The sequence below is a fragment of the Delphinapterus leucas genome, chromosome 7 (genome assembly GCF_059928025.1).
Source record: "Delphinapterus leucas isolate spDelLeu-1000000601 "Yukka" chromosome 7, BTC_Dleu_Yukka2, whole genome shotgun sequence".
In the NCBI taxonomy this organism is placed as follows: domain Eukaryota; kingdom Metazoa; phylum Chordata; class Mammalia; order Artiodactyla; family Monodontidae; genus Delphinapterus; species Delphinapterus leucas.
Window position 1 is genome coordinate 90,879,096 of NC_143135.1, and position 18,537 is coordinate 90,897,632.

Sequence of the window (18,537 nt, forward strand, 5' to 3'; positions counted from 1 at the left end):
TTGACACTATTGTTACGTGTAACATGACAAAGGGCTTGGCAGGAAGAGAAAATCGAGCGAAGGCATCAACATGGCAGTTAATAAGAACCAACTAGGTAAAATGACAGTGAAAATGAAACATTAATACGTAGAGACCTTCCTCCCCAGCCACATGACTGAGTCAATGAGTTATATTCACAACTTGTCATGACAGTGATAAAGAAACTGGTTGGGACATTTCATAGATGTAAAAGTATATTTGTTATGAAAGAGTAGCTAAAAGCTATATTTCTCAGTAATAGAAACAACATTTTGGACTTTTTCCATTGTTAAGGGGGGGCCCTCTTTGATTGCAGCTAAGCCTAGAACTGTGCCTTTTGTGTGTTAGTGGGTGAGATATGATCTATTTCAGGCTCTCTCAGCCAGTAAAACTTGGAAGAAAGTGGTGTCACCCAATCTTGGGCTCTCAGTAGAGGTCTTTTTTTAACTGCCCTGAGCCCCTCAGAGCCTATCTTGGCTGGGAGTCCTCTCTGTACCTCCTCCAAGCTGTTTCTTAGGGAATTACTTGTGAATTCAGTGTTTACATTTTGTACAGTCAGTCCTCCATATCCGTTTTGTATTTGCAGATTGAACCAACTGTGCCTCGAAAATATATTTTTAAAAAATTCCAGAGACTTCCCTGGTGGCGCAGTGGTTAAGAATCCGCCTGCCAATGCAGGGGACAAGGGTTCGATCCCTGGTCCTGGAAGATCCCACACGCTGCGGAGCAACTAAGCCCGTGTGCCACAACTACTGAGCCCATGTGCCACAGTTACTGAAGCCCACGTGCCTAGAGCCCACGGTCCGCAACAAGAGAAGCCACCGCAATGAGAAGCCTGCGCACCACAACAAAGAGTAGCCCCTGCTCTCTGCAACTAGAGAAAGCCCGCACACAGCAACAAAGACCCAAGGCAGCCAAAAATAAATAAATAAAATAAATAAATTTATTTTTAAAAATTCCAGAAAGTTCCAAAAAGCAAAACTTGAATTTGCCACTCATCAGCAACTATTTACGTAGCATTTCATTGTATTGGGTATTATGAGTAATCTAGAGATGATTTAAAGTATACTGGAGGATGTGTGTAAGTTACATGCAAATACTTCTCCATTTTATACATAAGGGTCTTGAGCATCTATAGATTTTGGTATCTGAGGGGGTTCTGGAGCCAATGCCGCATGGATACTGAGGGACAACTGTATACCATTTTAAAACCTGCCTTTCTCATGTATCTCTTTGAAGTTCATAAAAATCTGCAGAGCAAGTTCACTCCAGCTAACCTTTGCTGAACCACTGAAGTAGAGTCCCTCTGTATCTGTGCACAATCCCTTTTTTCTCAAGGTATCTAGAAATGTTTATTCAATAGCAACTTGCTTTTTTGATTGCAAAAAGGGGGAACTTTAAAAAGTTTATTGTTTCTCTTTCAAATGATGCCATCCTGTGTACACCTGTATAGTCTGAGCACTACACAATTCCAGGTGCACCCCCCGCAAGAAGTAAATGACAATGGCTCCTCCCTACCCCCCACCCAGGCTGGATTGAAGAGAGTGGTAGTCTTGACCCTACGCACAAAGATTATATATATATATATATATATATATATATATATATATTTTTTTTTTTTTTTTTTCGGTACGTGGGCTTCTCACTGTTGTGGCCTCTCCCGTTAAGGAGCACAGGCTCTGGACGCGCAGGCTCAGCAGCCATGGCTCACGGGCCCAGCCGCTCCACGGCATGTGGGATCTTCCTGGACCGGGGCACGAACCCGTGTCCCCTGCCTTGGCAGGCAGACCTCCAACCACTGCGCCACCAGGGAAGCCCTATTTGTCCTTTTGTGACTGGCTTATTTGTGACTTTGCATAGTGTCTTCAAGGTTCATCCATGTTGTAGCATGTGTCAGAATTTCCTTCCTTTTAAAGACTGAATAATATTACATTGCATATATATACCACATGTTGTTCATCCATTCATCCACTGAGGGACACTTGGGTTGCTTCCACCCCTTGGCTATTGTGAATAATGAACATAGATGTACAAATATCTGTCCAAGTCCCTGCTTTCAATTCTTTTGGGTAAATGCCGAGGAGAGGAATTGTTGGACCATGTAGTAATTCTATTTTTAAGTTTTTAGGAACTGCCATACTGTTTTCCATAGCAGCTGCACCATTTTACATTCCCAACAATAGTGCACAAGAATTCCAATTATCCTCACCAACACTTATTTTCTGCTTTAAAAAAAAGATAGTAGCCATCCTAATGAGAGTGAAATGGTATTTCATTGTGGTTTTGGTTTATATTTCCCTAATGATTAGAGATTATATCAGCCAGCTCCAACTGCCGTAACAAATACCATAGACTGGGTGGCTTAAACAACAGAAATTTATTTCTCACAGTTCTGGAGGCTGGGCAGTTCAAGATCAAATTTCCAGCCAATTTGGTTCCTAGTAAGAGCTCTCCTCCTGGCTTGCAGATGGCTGCCTTCTCACTGTGTCCTCACAGGGAGGAGAAAGTGAGATCATTCTCTTTTCCTTTCTTTCTAAGGTCACCAATCCTATTGGATGAGAGCCCCACCCTTTTGACCTCATTTAACCTTAATTATCTCCTAAAAGTCCTATCTCCAAATACAGTCATATATGAATTTTGGAAGAACACAGTTTGGTCCATAGCTGTGATGTTGAGCATATTTTCATGTATTTATTGGCCATTTGTATATCTACTTTGGACAAAGGTGTATTCAAGTCTTTTGTCCACTCTTAAATAAGGATATTGGTTTTGTTTTGAGTTGTAGAAGTTCTTTAATATTCAGGATAATAACCCTTTATCAGATATAGGATCCACAAATGTTTTCTTCCATTCTATGAGTTGCCTTCTCACTCTGTTGACTGTGTCCTTTTTTTTTTTTTTTTGCGGTACGCGGGCCTCTCACTGTTGTGGCCTCTCCCATTGCGGAGCACAGGCTCCGGATGCACAGGCTCAGCGGCCATGGCTCACGGGCCCAGCCGCTCTGCGGCATGTGGGATCTTCCTGGACCGGGGCACGAACCTGTGTCCCCTGCATCCCCAGGCGGACTCTCAATCACTGCGCCATCAGGGAAGCCTTGGTTGTGTCCTTTGATGCTCATTTTTAAATTGGGTTATTTATCTTTTTATTGTTGAGTTGTAAGAGTTCTTTATATATTCTGGATACAAGCCCCTTACTAGGTATATGATTTGCAAATATTTTCACCCATACTGTGGTTTGTCATTTGACTTCCTGAAAATGTCCTTTCAAACACAAAAGTTTTAAATTTTGATGAAGTCCCATTTACTTTTTCTTTTGCTGCTTGTGCTTGTGGTGTCATATCTAAGAAATTATTGCCTAATTCAAAGTCATGAAGTTTACTCCTATGTTTTGTTCTAAGAGTTTTATAGTTTTAGTTCTTACATTTTGGTTTATGATCCATTTTGAGTTAATGCTTGTATATGGTATGAGATGTTCCTTTTCTTTTAATCTCTAAGAATATAATCATTTTAGCATGTTTTTACTAGATTCAATATGAAAAAAATTAGTAAAGTGGATTTTTTTGTTTGTTTGGGGAGATCCTTTTTTTAAATCACTGACGTGGGAAGCCACATCTATTTATATCACCAAAAATATACCTCACTTGGATTAAGCTCATTCAGTCTGTTTTATAAGCAGAGAAATCCAAGCATAAGGTAACAACAGGAATGGCTGCCAATGGCAGTTGAGATAACACTCATTGAAAGATTATGAATAACATCTTGATTACAAATAAAAGTGTGGTCTCATCTTTTTAGTCCAAAATTGGCTACGACTACATATCATCTTTTAGTCTGATTAATGGCAGGGTAACAATTAGAGTAGGAAAGAGATTCACAAATCATTTAAGATGTCAAGTGCAGTTAGTGTGTCGTTTTATCATAGATAATATAGTAAAGCTCATAGCGACAGGTGTATGTAATAAATAAGAACTGAGAATACTCAGATATTGAAAAGTCAAGGTAATGTTTCTAAAATCAGCATTATTTCATTGGATTTGATTCTCTTCCTCTGAATTGTCATACTGTTGAACTGGGCTTTGATTTACTGACACTCTAAGATTTGGTGTGTATGTTCTTTTTGCTTTGCAGGATGCACAGAATCAAAAATTAAAGACAAGTGTATGGTATCATGAGGTAAATGATTATGTTTTCTTCCGTGCATGCTGGACTCCTGAACTCGATCTCTTGCAAGATGTAATTATTCGAAGAAATAGATACTATCTTGTGTTTCTAGTTCTTTATGTCTGCAGCAGACCTGATTTATTAGAATCTGAGTAAGATACATGGCTGTGGTTTCTGGTTGGGGCAACCGTCTTTAGGAGTTGAATGGAAAGTCCTCTTCCCTGACAGATAGAACCAACGGGCTGTTCAATTGAGCTATTCATCCGAATCCCTCTTCAGTTCTTTGATGAGATTGGCATTGCCACTTTGTGATGTTTCCTTTTTGGATACAGGTTTGGGATGATGAGTTTTTATCCTGGAACTCCAGCATGTTTGATGAGATTAGAGAGATCTCCCTACCCCTAAGTGCCATCTGGGCTCCTGATATCATCATAAATGAGTTGTAAGTGTGCTGGGGTGTGTTTCTGTGGGGTTTAGACTGCTTAGAATATTCAGGCTGGTTGCTGCTCCCTTTAAGTCATTGTTACTATTTTTTGTTTCTCAACTTGAAGAAGAGCATACTGTTGGGAATATTCAGGTTAGAAGTACCATGAGTTGACATCATTTAAGATACAGATTTGATTGCTAATGCTTGATGTTACTCATGGATTATGTCTGTGTGTGTGTGTGTGTTTGTTTTATACATTTACTTATTTATTTATATTTTTTATTTTTGGCTGCATTGGGTCTTTGTTGTTGCGCGTGGGCTTTCTCTAGTTGAGGGGAGCGGGGGCTACTCTTCGTTGCGGTGCGTGAGCTTCTCTCATTGCAGTGGCTTCTCTTGTTGCAGAGCACGGGCTCTAGGCATGCGGGCTTCCGTAGTTGTGGCACGCAGGCTCAGTAGTTGTGGCGCACGGGCTTAGTTGCTCCGCGGTATGTGGGATCTTCCCAGACCAGAGCTCGAACTCATGTGCCCTGCGTTGGCAGGTGGATTCTTAACCACTGCACCACCAGGGAAGTCCTATGTCTGTGTTTTTTTTTCTTTTTTTTACATCTTTATTGGAGTATAATTGCTTTACAATGGTGTGTTAGTTTCTGCTTTATAACAAAGTGAATCAGCTATACATATCCATATGTTCCCATATCTCTTCCCTCTTGCGTCTCCCTCCCTCCCACCCTCCCTATCCCACCCCTCCAGGCAGTCACCGAGCTGATCTCCAGTGAGTTGACTTACAAGGCTGTCATTGCTGAACCCACCTTTGCCAGGGTGGCTATCTCATGTAAAGTGTGATTCTGTCTTTGCACTTCTAGGCTAGTCTTGGGTGTTACGGTCACTATCATCTCATAATCAGTTCTGCTTATGTATTGGAATGACTAAAGCCCTTTCTGTAACAAAGATCTTTTGTGTTTCATATAGTGTGGACCTTGAAAGATCACCTGATCTTCCCTATGTTTACGTGAACTCATCTGGGACCATTAAGCACTCTAAGCCCATCCAACTGGTCTCTGCATGCAGTTTAGAGACATACGCTTTTCCATTCGATATCCAGAACTGCAGCCTAACCTTCAATAGCATTCTGCACACAGGTAAGCCATGAGAGGTGTAGCCTGCTAGTGGGCAAACACACTTGTGCTGGGTTGGCACACATAGGTGAAATGATTACATTACGCTGTCCCTCAGGTCTATTTTATTCTTGCACATAATTGACTTTTTATAAAGCTAAATCTCTTCTTGTAGTTATTTGGCTCCTGCTGTAATTCAGACTAAGTACAGTATTGTGCCCAGAGATATTGCCCTTTGCTGCTGTTGGTTTGAAAATACAATATTAGGCCTCTACTGCCATTGAGAACGTTACAGAAGTCTCATTCTATCGACAATGGAGTACAAACCCTCAGTTCATAGCTGCTTTTTTTCATGACCTGAAAGTTTTTATCCCCCATCCCTACCCCTAATTCAAAATGGTATATTGAACCCCATCTCCATAAGATTGTCCATGTGGGGACAAGAGTAAAAAGGAAGGATTTGAATTGTGAGTTGGAAAAGTGGGTTAATATTGGTGCCTCTCTCCATGGGAAGTCAAGTGTTTCTGTTGTTTTCAGTGGAAGATGTAGACCTGGCCTTCCTGAGAAGCAGAGAAGACATGACACATGACCAAAAAGCATTTTTGAATGATGGTGAGTGGGAACTTCTTTCTGTGTCCTCAACATACAACATCCTGCAGAGCAGCGCTGGAGATTTTGCACAGATTCAGTTTAATGTAAGTCCTCCCCCTTCCTGTCCCTGTTGCCCACTTCTCTGCAGTCTTTCACCTTCTCTATTGGGCTGAGGAGTCTCTCTCCTGCATCTTCTCATTCATTACCACCTAAGTACAGGAGATTCCAATGGTTCCATCATCCACTTGCATTTTGGCATTTCAGAGACGAGAGATTCAGCCGTAGATCCTGGACTCCTGCTGTAGCTATTCCATATGTGAATATAAAGAGAATGGTTTTCAGACAGAGACCTGAACCAGCCCCTACAGCAGGAATCTCCAAGGCTTTCAATACATGTAACATCCTCACTTTTAATTGCTACTGAGAGAGAGAGAAAAAATACCCCACAACAACAGCAACAAAAAATTGGGAGAAGAGTGTCTCTTCAACATTAATGTCCTGTTTGCAATTGAGTAAATTATTAATTAATCCCAGACTCAAGTGCATAAAATTATCGTATTATTAACTTGAGTATCTTGAGGTATTAGCTAACAAATCACCTGCAGGATCCACAGAGACCACTGGTGGTTTCCAGATCAGAGAGAACAACTACTCTAGAACGACGTGATAAGAACCCAAACTTCTCAGATGTGTCACCGGGAATGTCCTTGGCTGCACTGTTCCTGGGGAAATTTGTCCAGCAGACACCTGGGAGGCAGTTGGGAGCAGGACAGTGAAGGCTGATACTTTGCAGCAAGTTTCTGCAGCCGGCAGACTTGTCATTGGTATTCAGCCCTGCTTTTCTGCACAAAGTCAGCTGGTGGTGGGAGCTGGGGGCAGTGGGAGGGTCTTTCATGACAGGTAATCTGATTGAAAAGTAGAGACTACAGACAGGTCAGGATTGCACAGATGAATTCACACAGATGAAGTCTCCTGGAAACAAACCTTTTGAATAAGAAGGAAAAGTCAGACTAGACTAAGGTGCTACGGTTACAATGGATGATCATATGCTAAGGCGAGTGGTGGGGATGAAATAAGCGATTATTGAGGGCATGGAAGTCCTCCATTGGTTAAAAGGTGTGGTATGCAGCTTTCTAGCAAAGCTCTTGTTAAATCAAGGCCTCTTAGACACAGCTGTGATTTGAACATGACTAATGTATAACTCCAGGCACCAGCTAATCCCAATTCATACCTTCTTTGCGGTAGGGCTTGGGTTCTTGCCTATTCTGCTTGGTTTTTATCAAAGCTTGCATCATGGCTTGTTTGTCCACTTTTTTTCCAAGAGAAAGGGAGGGGAAAAAGAAAGCTTTTTTAATTTCAATGAGTTTCTTGGCTAAGAGTAAACACCTCATTAATTTTAAAGATATCAGCCCACAAACATTATTAATGCAGCCCGAATAATGGAGATCATTAAAGGGAAATGTGAGGGAGTAGCACATGCAAGGTGGAACACAGTCACCTATCAAGCACTCTGGAGAACGCTGCACACACCATTACCTACACTGCACGGAGGAGACAAACAAAGATGGGAGACGGGGCAGGTAAACAGGAGTGTGTGTTCCCGCGCACACAAACGCACTCTCTCCATAGAGCAGCCATTATTTGTAGTTACATGTCACTCTTTACCCTAAATATTAATTGTCTTCTCAACAGTGGCAAGAAGTTTTCTTTTTTTACTTTATTTATTTATTTGTTTGTTTATTTTTGGCTGTGTTGGTTCTTCGTTGCTGTGCGCAGGCTCTTCTATAGTTGCATCGAGTCAGGGCTACTCTTTGCTGCTGCACGTGGGCTTCTCGTTGCGGTGGCTTCTCTTGTTGTGGAGCACGGGCTCTAGGTGTGCGGGCTTCAGTAGTTGTGGCACGTGGGCTCAGTAGTTGTGGCTCGTGCACGGGCTTAGTTGCTCCGCAACACGTGGGATCTTCCCGGACCAGGGCTCAAACCCGTGTCCCCTGCATTGGCAGGTGGATTCTTAACCACTGTGCCACCAGGGAAGTCCTGGCAAGAGGTTTTCTATGTCCTAGCTCCATGTAAATATGATGAACAGAAGCGTAAAAGATTGTTAAAGGGAGAAGACGATCTCCTCCCTGGATCTCGGGGACCAAGGTCCCATTCGTTTGTTGTCTTCACTGCCACCCTTCTTTTCCATTCAGTGTTTACATTGAGTGGGGCTGGAGGGGACATCGGTGTGAGATTTCATGCTCTTGGAACTTCTCCCTGGGGACCTTTGCCCTGGAGGTTAAGGTTGGTTATCTAGCAGGCTGCCTTCCACCCTGGCCCTCTGGAACAGAGTAGGGAAAGAATCCTGAGAAGAGCCACAGATCGTGTTTGGTAAGGCAGGGAGTCAGACTCAGGGGCATTCCTGCAACTTTGGAAGACAAAGTAGATTGAATGACTCTCCAGTTCAGTTCTTTGTCCCCCTCGACCTCGTTCAGCCTCCCTGACTCCCTATTCCCACTATGTGCACCGTGTCGGCCCATGTTCTCCTACTCCGTGCCAGACATCCTACTCTGAATTTAGCAATCAAGTCACCCTGGTGTCCTTCAATGACCTTTAGCCAATAATGTGAAATTCAGAGCCCAGTTCCATGCCAACAGTGGGCCTGCCAGGGTCCTGACAGCAAAGGGCCAACTCCCTCTTAATCTAATCACCTCCTATGTCCAAGTCCAGGCTACCCAGCAGCGGGTAGGGAACAGGTGGGGCAGGCAGGAGGAACAAAGATCTATTCTAAGTACGTCATCAACCTGGGCCTGATGTACATGCTGCCATTGATACTGAACCAAATGCTCCGGGTGCCCCATTAGTTCTGGCTAATGTGCAATCCTGTCTGCAGCTCTAGGACATGTATTGTTGATCAGAGGGCACCGGTGACACTTTGGGTCAGGCTGCATTCCACAGGGGGCCCAGAGCACAGGCACCTCTGCCTACGAGGATGTCTGTGTGCAGCCTGGCACCCGATCCAGCAGCCATAGGAGGGGAGGTTTCCTCCAACACATTGCCAGAGGTGCTGGTTCCCAGAAAGAGCAGGGTGAACATTTGATTTCTATATGGTAGTGTTTTGTTTCTTTTTTGTTTGTTAAAGAATGAGGGTAGAAGTGAGAGGCGGTAGAAATAAAATTTGAGAACTCACGTTGGATAGAAAAAGGCGGACCGTGGGAACTAAAGTGAGCCGGACCACAGATGTCCTCTCACTGACTAAATGTTCATGCGGCCAGAATTGGGAGGCCCACAGGGGACTCCTAGAAAAATGCAGAGGGGCATCTGGGAAAGAAAGGTGCCTTGTTTACCCTCACTTTCAGATGTAATTTTCCTTTCTAGAGTAGGGTAGATTAATTTCATTGAGATATCCTTTGAATGCAGCTCAGAAACTTGATAGAGGATCCTTCTAAGCTCTATTAGGTCACTCCAGAGACAGAGATAAAGAGAGGAGAGAGACACACACACACACACACACAGATATATAGATAGATGATAGATAGATAGATAGAGAGATAGAGATAGAGAGAATTTAGACCCCTAGAAACCCTTCCAGGGTCACTCAAGTAACCCTGGAATCACGGACTCTCTGCTAATCCAACCCGACCCATGGTCTAGTTCCAAGAAACTCTCACTCTTGTGCAAGGATCTTACTTAAATGGCCGCAACTTTCCCATTCTTTCTGAATTGGGAATGTTAGGAGGGGCTTGGGAGAGGAGGAGAATGGGCTTCTGTATGAAGCATGAGTCTGGGCGTCAAAATTCCAACTATGTCATAAAGATGGTCATGCAAAATTGAGTACTGGTGAGGTCTACCATCAAGGAGGCAATTAGAGGCTAACCTTGGGGCCTATTCCATCTCCAAGGAGCTCTCCACATACACATTCTGAATTAGATTGATCTCTTTCATTAACATCGATAGGCTCCAAATACCTTTGTGTACTTATTATTACCTGGCTTTAATGGATGATGAAATTGTGGCATAATACTGCTAACACCTGAAGGGTGTCTAATGGAGAATACGGACTGAAACCAAAGTGCTGTTTCTTCCCCTTCTGTGGAATTTAAAGGCACCAGCTCCTTTAGTCCATTAGAAATGACGGGCTCTAGGTAGGGGCAGTTCTGCAGAGAGTGGCGTCTCACTGGGCTGGTGACATACCGTCCCCTGGCATACAGGGGTCACTGCCTGACATGACCTGCAGAGAGGCAGCCCTCAGCACACTGACCTTAAGATGAGAGCCCCCCGTTGGGCTCGCTCCACTCTCCCACCCTACTGGAGCTAAAAGAAGCATTATTAACAGACTCTAATACAGCTCAATGAACACCTTTTGTGTTCTTATCATGCACCAAGCTCAATGCTGAGCACTGAGGACACAACCATGAATAAAACAAGTCTCTTGGTTCCTATCACAGGCCTCAAAATCTGCCCAGGGAGACATGATAACAGTAACCACAAAACCAAGCACTAACTCCAAACCAGGCACTGTTTTAAGAGGTCGTACTGTAACCCTCACATCTCTATGAGATGCAGCCTCTAAGGATCCACATTTTTACAAGTGCTTGAATTGGGGTGCAGAGAAGTTAAGTATCTTAACCAAGGTTATAGGGTGACTGGTGGAGCCTGGACTTGACTCCAGAAACTATGTGCCTAATCCTATATGATGGTGACACACAACTAAAGACAAGCAGTAATATTCCAGTCCAGTCTGTGGCATCCTTCCACTGTGTGTTACCGGCCAAGTCGCCTGTATTAGTTTCTTAGAGCTGCTATAACAAAGTACCACTTTAAAACAATAGAAATTTCTTCTCTCACAGCTCTGGAGGTCAGAAATCTGACATCAACGTGTTGGCAGGGTTGGTTCCTTCTGGGCACTCTGAGGGAGAGACTGCTCCATGCCTCTACCTTAGCTTTTGGTGGTTGCTAGCAACCTTTGGCTTTCCTTGGCTTGTAGACATATCACTCCAATGCCTGCCTCCATCCTTACATGGCATTATCCTTTGAATGGATACAAAGGATATCCATTTTTTCTTCTTCTTACAAGGACATCAGTCATATTGGGTTAAGGGCCAACCCTATTCCATATGACCTCACCTTAACTAATTTCATCTGCAATGATCCCATTTCCAAATAAGGTCATATCCTGAGTTTCTGGAAGGACACGAATTTTGGGGGGCATTATTCAACCCAGTACCATCTGCCACCCTCTGACTCCCCCAAATTCATGTCTGTCCCATGTGCAAAATATAGACGCCCTATCCCAACATCCCCAAATGTCTTAACCCATTCCAGTACTGATTCTAAGACCAGAATATCACCTAAACATAAACTCAGAAAGTCCCAAATCTTGTCATCAAATCAAGTATAGACCCTGGGTATGGTCCATTCTGGGGCAAACTTCGATCTGCAGACTTGTGAAATATCTAACCATCAGAATCTGGTTCCTGATCCCATAAGACATGGGTTGGGGGTTTGCGGGGCAAGAGTAGAGACCTGTCCTGTCACCAGTTCTAACTCTATCATTTAGGTTAGTGCCTGATACTCTCTTCATGCTCAATTCATGTTTCTTGAGCGGGGGGACAGAGGGCTTTGAGCATCAAAGGAGATCATGAAAACAAAACATTTCTGAAAACTGTGGGATAAAATTAGAGTTTCTTTAGGCTGTACTGGGCTTGTAGAGAAAATTAGTCTAGTCCATAGGTAACATTGCCCCCAGATCAACTTAAAGTAAAAGGTGGGTCCTTTGTGCTTGAAGAAAACCAAAACTGTAGGAACTATTTGATCTGTTTTAGGAATTGGAACATCCTTGCTAAAAGGCAGAAAAACGGCTAAGGTAGTTCTGGAGGGTCTGTCTCGTTTCACGATTTTACAAGCCAAACAGACATAGAGCTTTCTGCTTTATGTCACAGCCCAAGCTAATCGTCCACCCTTGTACCTACCTGTTTACTTTCAGCTATTGTTGATAGCCAGTGAGGAGTATCGTCACAACAGGACAGGCTACATACTTTTTGGGGCCTCCTGCAAAGTGAAAATGCAGGGTCCCTTGCTTAAAAATTATTGAGAATCTCAAAATGGCACAAAGCCAAGCATGGGCCCATCTCAGCGCCGGGCTCCTTGTGACTGCATGAAGCTGGCGTGCCTCTCAGCCTCTTAGCTCTTGCCACGCCTCTCCCCTGGCACCTTGGAGAACACGAGGTTTGGTGAAACTTCACTTTCCTAGGAACCAGGGACCCTAAGGAGCCACACTGCCCATGCTTGGTTCCGTCCCAGATTTCCATCCACTCTCTGCGTCAGCCTCTGGGTGGAGAAGAGTCATCTCAGCATATGCGCTGTTTACACGGGAACTTTATTTAAGGAGTACAACAGCTAATCTCAATTGTACCCAAGATGCTTGGCAAGGCAAAAGTAAACTGCTTTTTTAAAAAGGGAAAAATCAAGGCAAGGAGAGGTTCGATACCATCCAGAATCACTTGAACCAGCACATCAAATTGAGAAGCTTAGGAACTCTGCTGTTCCTTTGACTCTAAGTCTGGGCTCTTTCTGCTTAACCAACATGCCTACTGGTACTTTTCTTTAGGGTGGTATTCTTATTCCTTTCATCTCCTTTATGTAACATCCACCACGAAGTCTCTGGGGGTCTTCCCACTTCTACCCTCCAGAGACAGCAGGCTTGGTCGCCCCCATCTCCCCATATGGCTAGATCACCAACAGCCCAGGTGGGGCTCACAAAACAAGAGCCCCTGTGGACTCTGGCGCCTTGACTCCCTTCCCCCTGTGCCTCCAAACACGGCTATGTCTGTCACAGCACAACGAAGGGAGTAGAAAGGTGCAGGTTGATGACAGGTCATGGTTTTCCTTGTTGACTGCACTTGGGTAAAAATGTATTTTAACCAAATGATTGCAAAGCAGTGAGTGTCACTCTGGTTTAGATATTTGCAGCCAGTTATGTCTCATGTGAAAGACAATAGCCCGACTACAATACGCTGAATGGCTCTGGTCTGCAGAACTCCCCTGAGTCAGGACACGCTTCAGGACCCAAAGGCTGGGGAGGCCCTGCTCTCACCAGCAAGGTGACATCTGGTCTCACCCAGCCAGGCTCTTCGCCCACCACCTTCTGCTCTTTCCCTGGTCTCTGACCTGGCTCCCTCTATGTGATCCTCGTCCAGAGAGGGAGGCAGAGGTGAGAGAGAAGACCCTGAACTCAGCTCAGAGGTCTGATCAGACCAAGAGTAGGCTGTATGGGAAAGAGCACAGTGCTTGGAACCAGAAGATGTGGGAGCACATCCCAGCTCTGCCACTTACTCAGCTTACTTAGGGGGTTGAGCTTTATTTTTAAAGATCTATAAAGTGGGGATGCTCTATTACCTCCCAACAAACTGACAGTGAAGAGTAAATAAATCACATCCCATGTGAAAAAGTATCTAGCACACTAACTGACACGTAGAAATCGTTCAGCTGTTTGGTGAATCAGAGAAATGGGAGATTTCAGACATTATTTTTTTCCAAATCTAACAGCAACATGGCCCAGAACATTCATTTGTTCAGTAAACATTTATCGAACACCCACTGTAAGATAGGTATTATTTCTGGCCCCATGAAGGATTAAAAAATGCCATTTTCACCCTGAAACGGTCATTGCAAAGCAGTAAGTGTCTGATGGGGGAAACAGCCCTGTCATATCATAGTTTCTCTCCAGGAAGGATGAGAATAGATTTTGGGTTAATTACAGACATCTCCTATTCCCATCCCAGAGAAGCTAGGTATAACAAAATGGCAACAGCAATCATTGTAATTTTATGAGTCTTAAATTCCCAGCTAAAAAACCTGCTCAGCAGCTCCCTGCCCAGCCGTGCTGCAGGCCCTGCTGGGTATCTGCAGTTGTCCCCACCTCACGTCTACTTTTGCTCCTGGAGGCTGGTCTACGGCCTGTAGAGTTGGGACTCCTCATCATGTTTGGCCAGTAGCGGGCAGGGGAGGCAGTGGCAGGAGATTGGAAGGAGGCGGAGAGTCAGTGGGGCATTTATCTCTCCATTTCTCCCCACCCCGCGGTGTCTCCGCCAGCTGGCTGTGCTCCTATGAGGAAGCCACAAGTCCAACCAGCTTTCTGTCCCCTCAAGTTCCAACCACATTCCCGGTCTTTGGTCCCTTCAGGCCTAAGGGTAGGAAGAGCTGACGCAGTCCCCCGAATCCCTGGGGCACTGTCCTCTTCCTTGTGGTTTCTCTATGTCCTGTCCACACCTTGTCAAGCCCTCCTCAACTTTCCTAGTTTAACTGTGCTCTTTGTTCCTAACAAGACTCTGACAGATACACAGGTACTAAGGTGTTTGCATCCCAGGTAAGAAGAGAGACTAAACCAAAACCAATACAATATATTGCAAACTAAATGGTTTAAAAAGAAAGATTATGGTGTAAGACCTGGTTTTAAAACAGTTTCTCACTCACCAGTTATGTGAATTTGGAGAAGCAATTTAATCTCTAGGAACCTCAGTTTCTCGGTTTGTAAAATGGATATAATAATACCCAGCCCTGTGAGAGAGTGGTAGTGTATATATGGACATATATACACTACCAGATGTAAAATAGATGGCTAGTGAGAAGCAGTCGCATAGCACAGGGAGATCAGCTCGGTGCTATGTGACCAGCTAGAAGGGTGGGATAGGGAGGGTGGGAGGGGGGGAGACGCAAGAGGGAAGAGATATGGGGATATATGTATATGTATAACTGATTCACTTCGTTATAAAGCAGAAACTAACACACCATTGTAAAGCAATTATACTCCAATAAAATCGTTAAAAAAAAAAAATAATACCCAGCCCTCAGAGCAGCCCTCAGAGCTGTTGTGAGGATTAAATAAGAGAAATCATATGAAACACTTATTCCAGTGCCTGGCACAGAGCAAGCGCTAAATAAATGGTAGCTTCTTCTTATAATGGTTAATAATATTAATATTAGTTCTATGTAAAAGCTTAAAGGATTTTTTTCTATTTTCTAAACCACAAGATAATCTCCTATTCTAAACTACATAGACTTTTCATATTATGCAGAAATGTTGGGATGGCAGAAAGTGTTCTTGGCTAAGTGTTCTTTGGCCAAACATTTGTCCATTGGCTTAGACCCTCTTGGCAACAGATTCCTCATCCCTGTCCAGGTGGTGATTCGCAGGCGCCCACTGGTCTATGTTGTGAGCCTGCTGATTCCCAGCATCTTCCTAATGCTCGTGGACCTGGGGAGCTTCTATATCCCGCCCACCTGCCACGCCAGGATTGTGTTCAAGACCAGCGTGCTGGTGGGCTACACCGTCTTCAGGCTTAACATATCTGATGAGGTGCCGAAGAGCACAGTGACCACCCCTCTAATTGGTAAGCAGCTCCGGGGTCGCTAGGTACCTGTCTTGCATTACTTCTGTCCAAGATCTGATGTTGCCTTTCAGATGGGGAAGGAAGAGGCCCAGGGACCCCTGCTAACTCCACCTCCATTGGCTCCTTCCCTCAGGGGTCTTCTTCACGGTCTGCATGGCCTTCTTGGTCCTCAGCTTATCCAAGTCCATCCTGTTGGTCAAATTCCTCCATGATGAGCAGTGCAGCCGGCGGGAGTGGACCTTCTTGTGCCTTCGAGGGGACACCGATGCGGAAGGGTCTAGAATGGATCCCTGGGCCCAGCTCACTGGGGTAACAGGTTTGTGAGAAGTCTTGATGTCCCTGCCTGGTTCTGCTTTACCACCCTCAGCCTTAGTTCCCATGGGTGGAGTACCAGACCGTCTTGAGTCAGCTGTATGAAAAAATGGAAACACCTGCTTCTTAACCTCTGCCCTGCATATTACATTACCTCCCTGGAGACTGAAGACCGTCTCCTGCTGGCTTGCCAGGAAGCCACATGTCAGCCTAGAGATCAGGGCCTCAGTCCCCTTAGCTTGTTTTATTTTCCAGTTTGGAGCCATTGACTCCAGAATAGCAGAGTGCGTGCATGTGCACGCGCGCGCGCACACACACACACACACACACACACACAGTTTGTATACATGTGGGATCTGATCGCTTAATGTGCAAAAGTATACAAATCATCCCAGTGTTCCCTTTGGCAACACATACACTGGAATGATACAGAGGTTAGCATGGCCCCTGTGCAAGGATGATATGCAAAGTCATGAAGCAATCCATATTTTCACTGTATCCTTGAAAGTTGCCGAGAGAGTACATTCCAAAAGTTCTCATCACAAGAACAAAAATTTGTAACTGTGTGGTGATGGATGTTACCTAGGCTTATTGTGGTGATCATTTCACAGTGTATACAAACATTGAATCATTATGTTGTACGCTTGAAACTAATATAATATGTCAATTATACCTCAATTAAAAAAAAAGAACCATTCCAGCCCCTGAAGCTCTAAGTCAATGTGGGCTGGCTGCTAGCTCAGAAAAATCTCCCGGATAGATGTAGCCTCGACACCCTACTTACACAAACACGCTACTTGCTGTGTTCTCCAGGGGTTCCTTCAGCACAGTCTTTCCTCCCCTCAGCAGGTAGGGAGAGGGTCCCCAATCCTAACTAACCCACTGCCCAGTTTTGCCCACCACCTTTCTTGAAGGTTGAGGCCATCGGCTTCAATGGGAAGGCTGGGGGAGCCTTGGTAGCCCCTGGCTCACCTAGAGTGTCTTCCTCTCATGTAGAGTCCCCCATCTGTCAGGAGCACCAGGCCCAGCCATGGACCCTGAGGGAAGTCTGGTCCCAGCTTCAACGTATCAGCAGCTACTTCCAGACCCAGGACCAGGCAGACCGACAGGAGGCTGGGTGGCTGGCCCTCCTGGAGCGCTTTGACCGATTGCTCTTCCAAAGCTATCTTGTTGTGCTGGGGTTCTACACCATCACCCTGTGTTCCCTCTGGGTGCTGTGGAGTGGCTTATGAAGACCCAAGCTTGCTGGTCTCCATCAATGTGTTTGCATGGCACTTGGGGAAGGCTGAAAAGTTTTTGTGGGGATATTGGAAGGGGACAAATGATGGGGTAAAATGTTCTCCAGCCCCCGTTGCCTCTTTTCATTCAGCCCAGGGATGCACATCATCGAATTAGCTATTGAATGACCCATGAGTAATGCATTCATGATGAAAATGCATAAACAGTACGAGGTATCCAGTGAAAAGTAATCCTGGCCTCTTACCCAGTTCACTCCCCAGAAGTAACCACCGTTAGCAACCTCTTTCAGAAAATTTCTAGCACATGCAAGCATACGTGTGTGTTTAAATGGTTTTTTAAAAGGTGTAAGAGCACTCCATCTCCCAGTCCTGTCTTGGTCACTTATTCAGTCGGTCGTTCAACAAAACTTGTATTGAGTGTTGATTAAGTCCTAGGCCTTGTGTTAGGCACACCAGAGAGTACAAAATAAGTCAGTTTCAGATCATTCTTCACTTGACTTGATCCCTAAGGAACATTGCTCCAACCAGAACACAAAGTTCCCACCTTATCTATATCCTGGAGCTCTTGTTCCCTTCATCCCAGGTGAGTCTATCTTCCCCTGTGCCTTCTCAGCAGTGCATTCCTATTGGAGGGGATCCAGATCTAGCACAACATTTCATCAACACGCACCATGTGTAAGGCACTGAGCTGGGGGATAGGCTTAATGCATGGCCCTTGGGTTCAAGGAGTTTATTATAATCTGCTATCCTTGTATTAGTCTGCTCTGGCTGCCATAACAAAATACCACAGACTGGGTGGCTTAAACAGAGATTGATTCTCTCATAGCTCTGCAGGCTGGAAGTCCAAGATCAAGGTGTTGGTAAGGTTGGTTTCTTCTGAGGCCTCTCTCCCTGGCTTGTAGATAGCTGCCTTCTTCCTGTGGTTCTCTTCTGGACACATATGTGTCTAAATTTCCTCTTCTTCTAAGGACACTAGTCACACTGGACCAGGGCCCACCTTATGAACTCATGTAACCCTAACTACTTCTTTAAAGGCCCTGTTTCTAAATACAGTCCCACTGTGACGTATTGGGGGTTAGGACTTCAACATATGAATTCTGGGGGGACACAGTTCAGCCCATAACACTCACATGATTGTGGAGGCTTGGCAAATCCATAATCTGTAGGGTATTCTGGCAGGCTAGAGACTCAGGAAGGAATTGCAGTTTATGTCCATAGGCGGTCTGCTGGCTGGATTTTCTCTTCTGGAGAGGTTGGTCTTTTTCTATTAGGGCCTTCAAATGATTGGATGAAGCCCACCCACGTTC

At 44.7% G+C, this 18,537-nt stretch overlaps 1 protein-coding gene and 1 pseudogene across 1 annotated transcript in view; both read left to right on the top strand.

The window, feature by feature from the left end:
• Positions 1-17,305, top strand: part of HTR3B (5-hydroxytryptamine receptor 3B) — a 32,555-nt gene extending 15,250 nt beyond the window's left edge. Inside the window, exons 3-9 of the mRNA XM_022559165.2 lie at positions 4,147-4,191; positions 4,512-4,621; positions 5,576-5,745; positions 6,259-6,416; positions 15,470-15,680; positions 15,814-15,996; positions 16,989-17,305. Of these exons, the coding sequence (XP_022414873.2) occupies positions 4,147-4,191; positions 4,512-4,621; positions 5,576-5,745; positions 6,259-6,416; positions 15,470-15,680; positions 15,814-15,996; positions 16,989-17,224 (1,113 nt within the window). The 3' untranslated portion in view covers positions 17,225-17,305. The remainder of the gene's footprint in view (positions 1-4,146; positions 4,192-4,511; positions 4,622-5,575; positions 5,746-6,258; positions 6,417-15,469; positions 15,681-15,813; positions 15,997-16,988) is intronic.
• LOC115801609 (U6 spliceosomal RNA) lies at positions 16,387-16,484 on the top strand (annotated as a pseudogene).
• Positions 17,306-18,537: the final 1,232 nt, after the last annotated feature.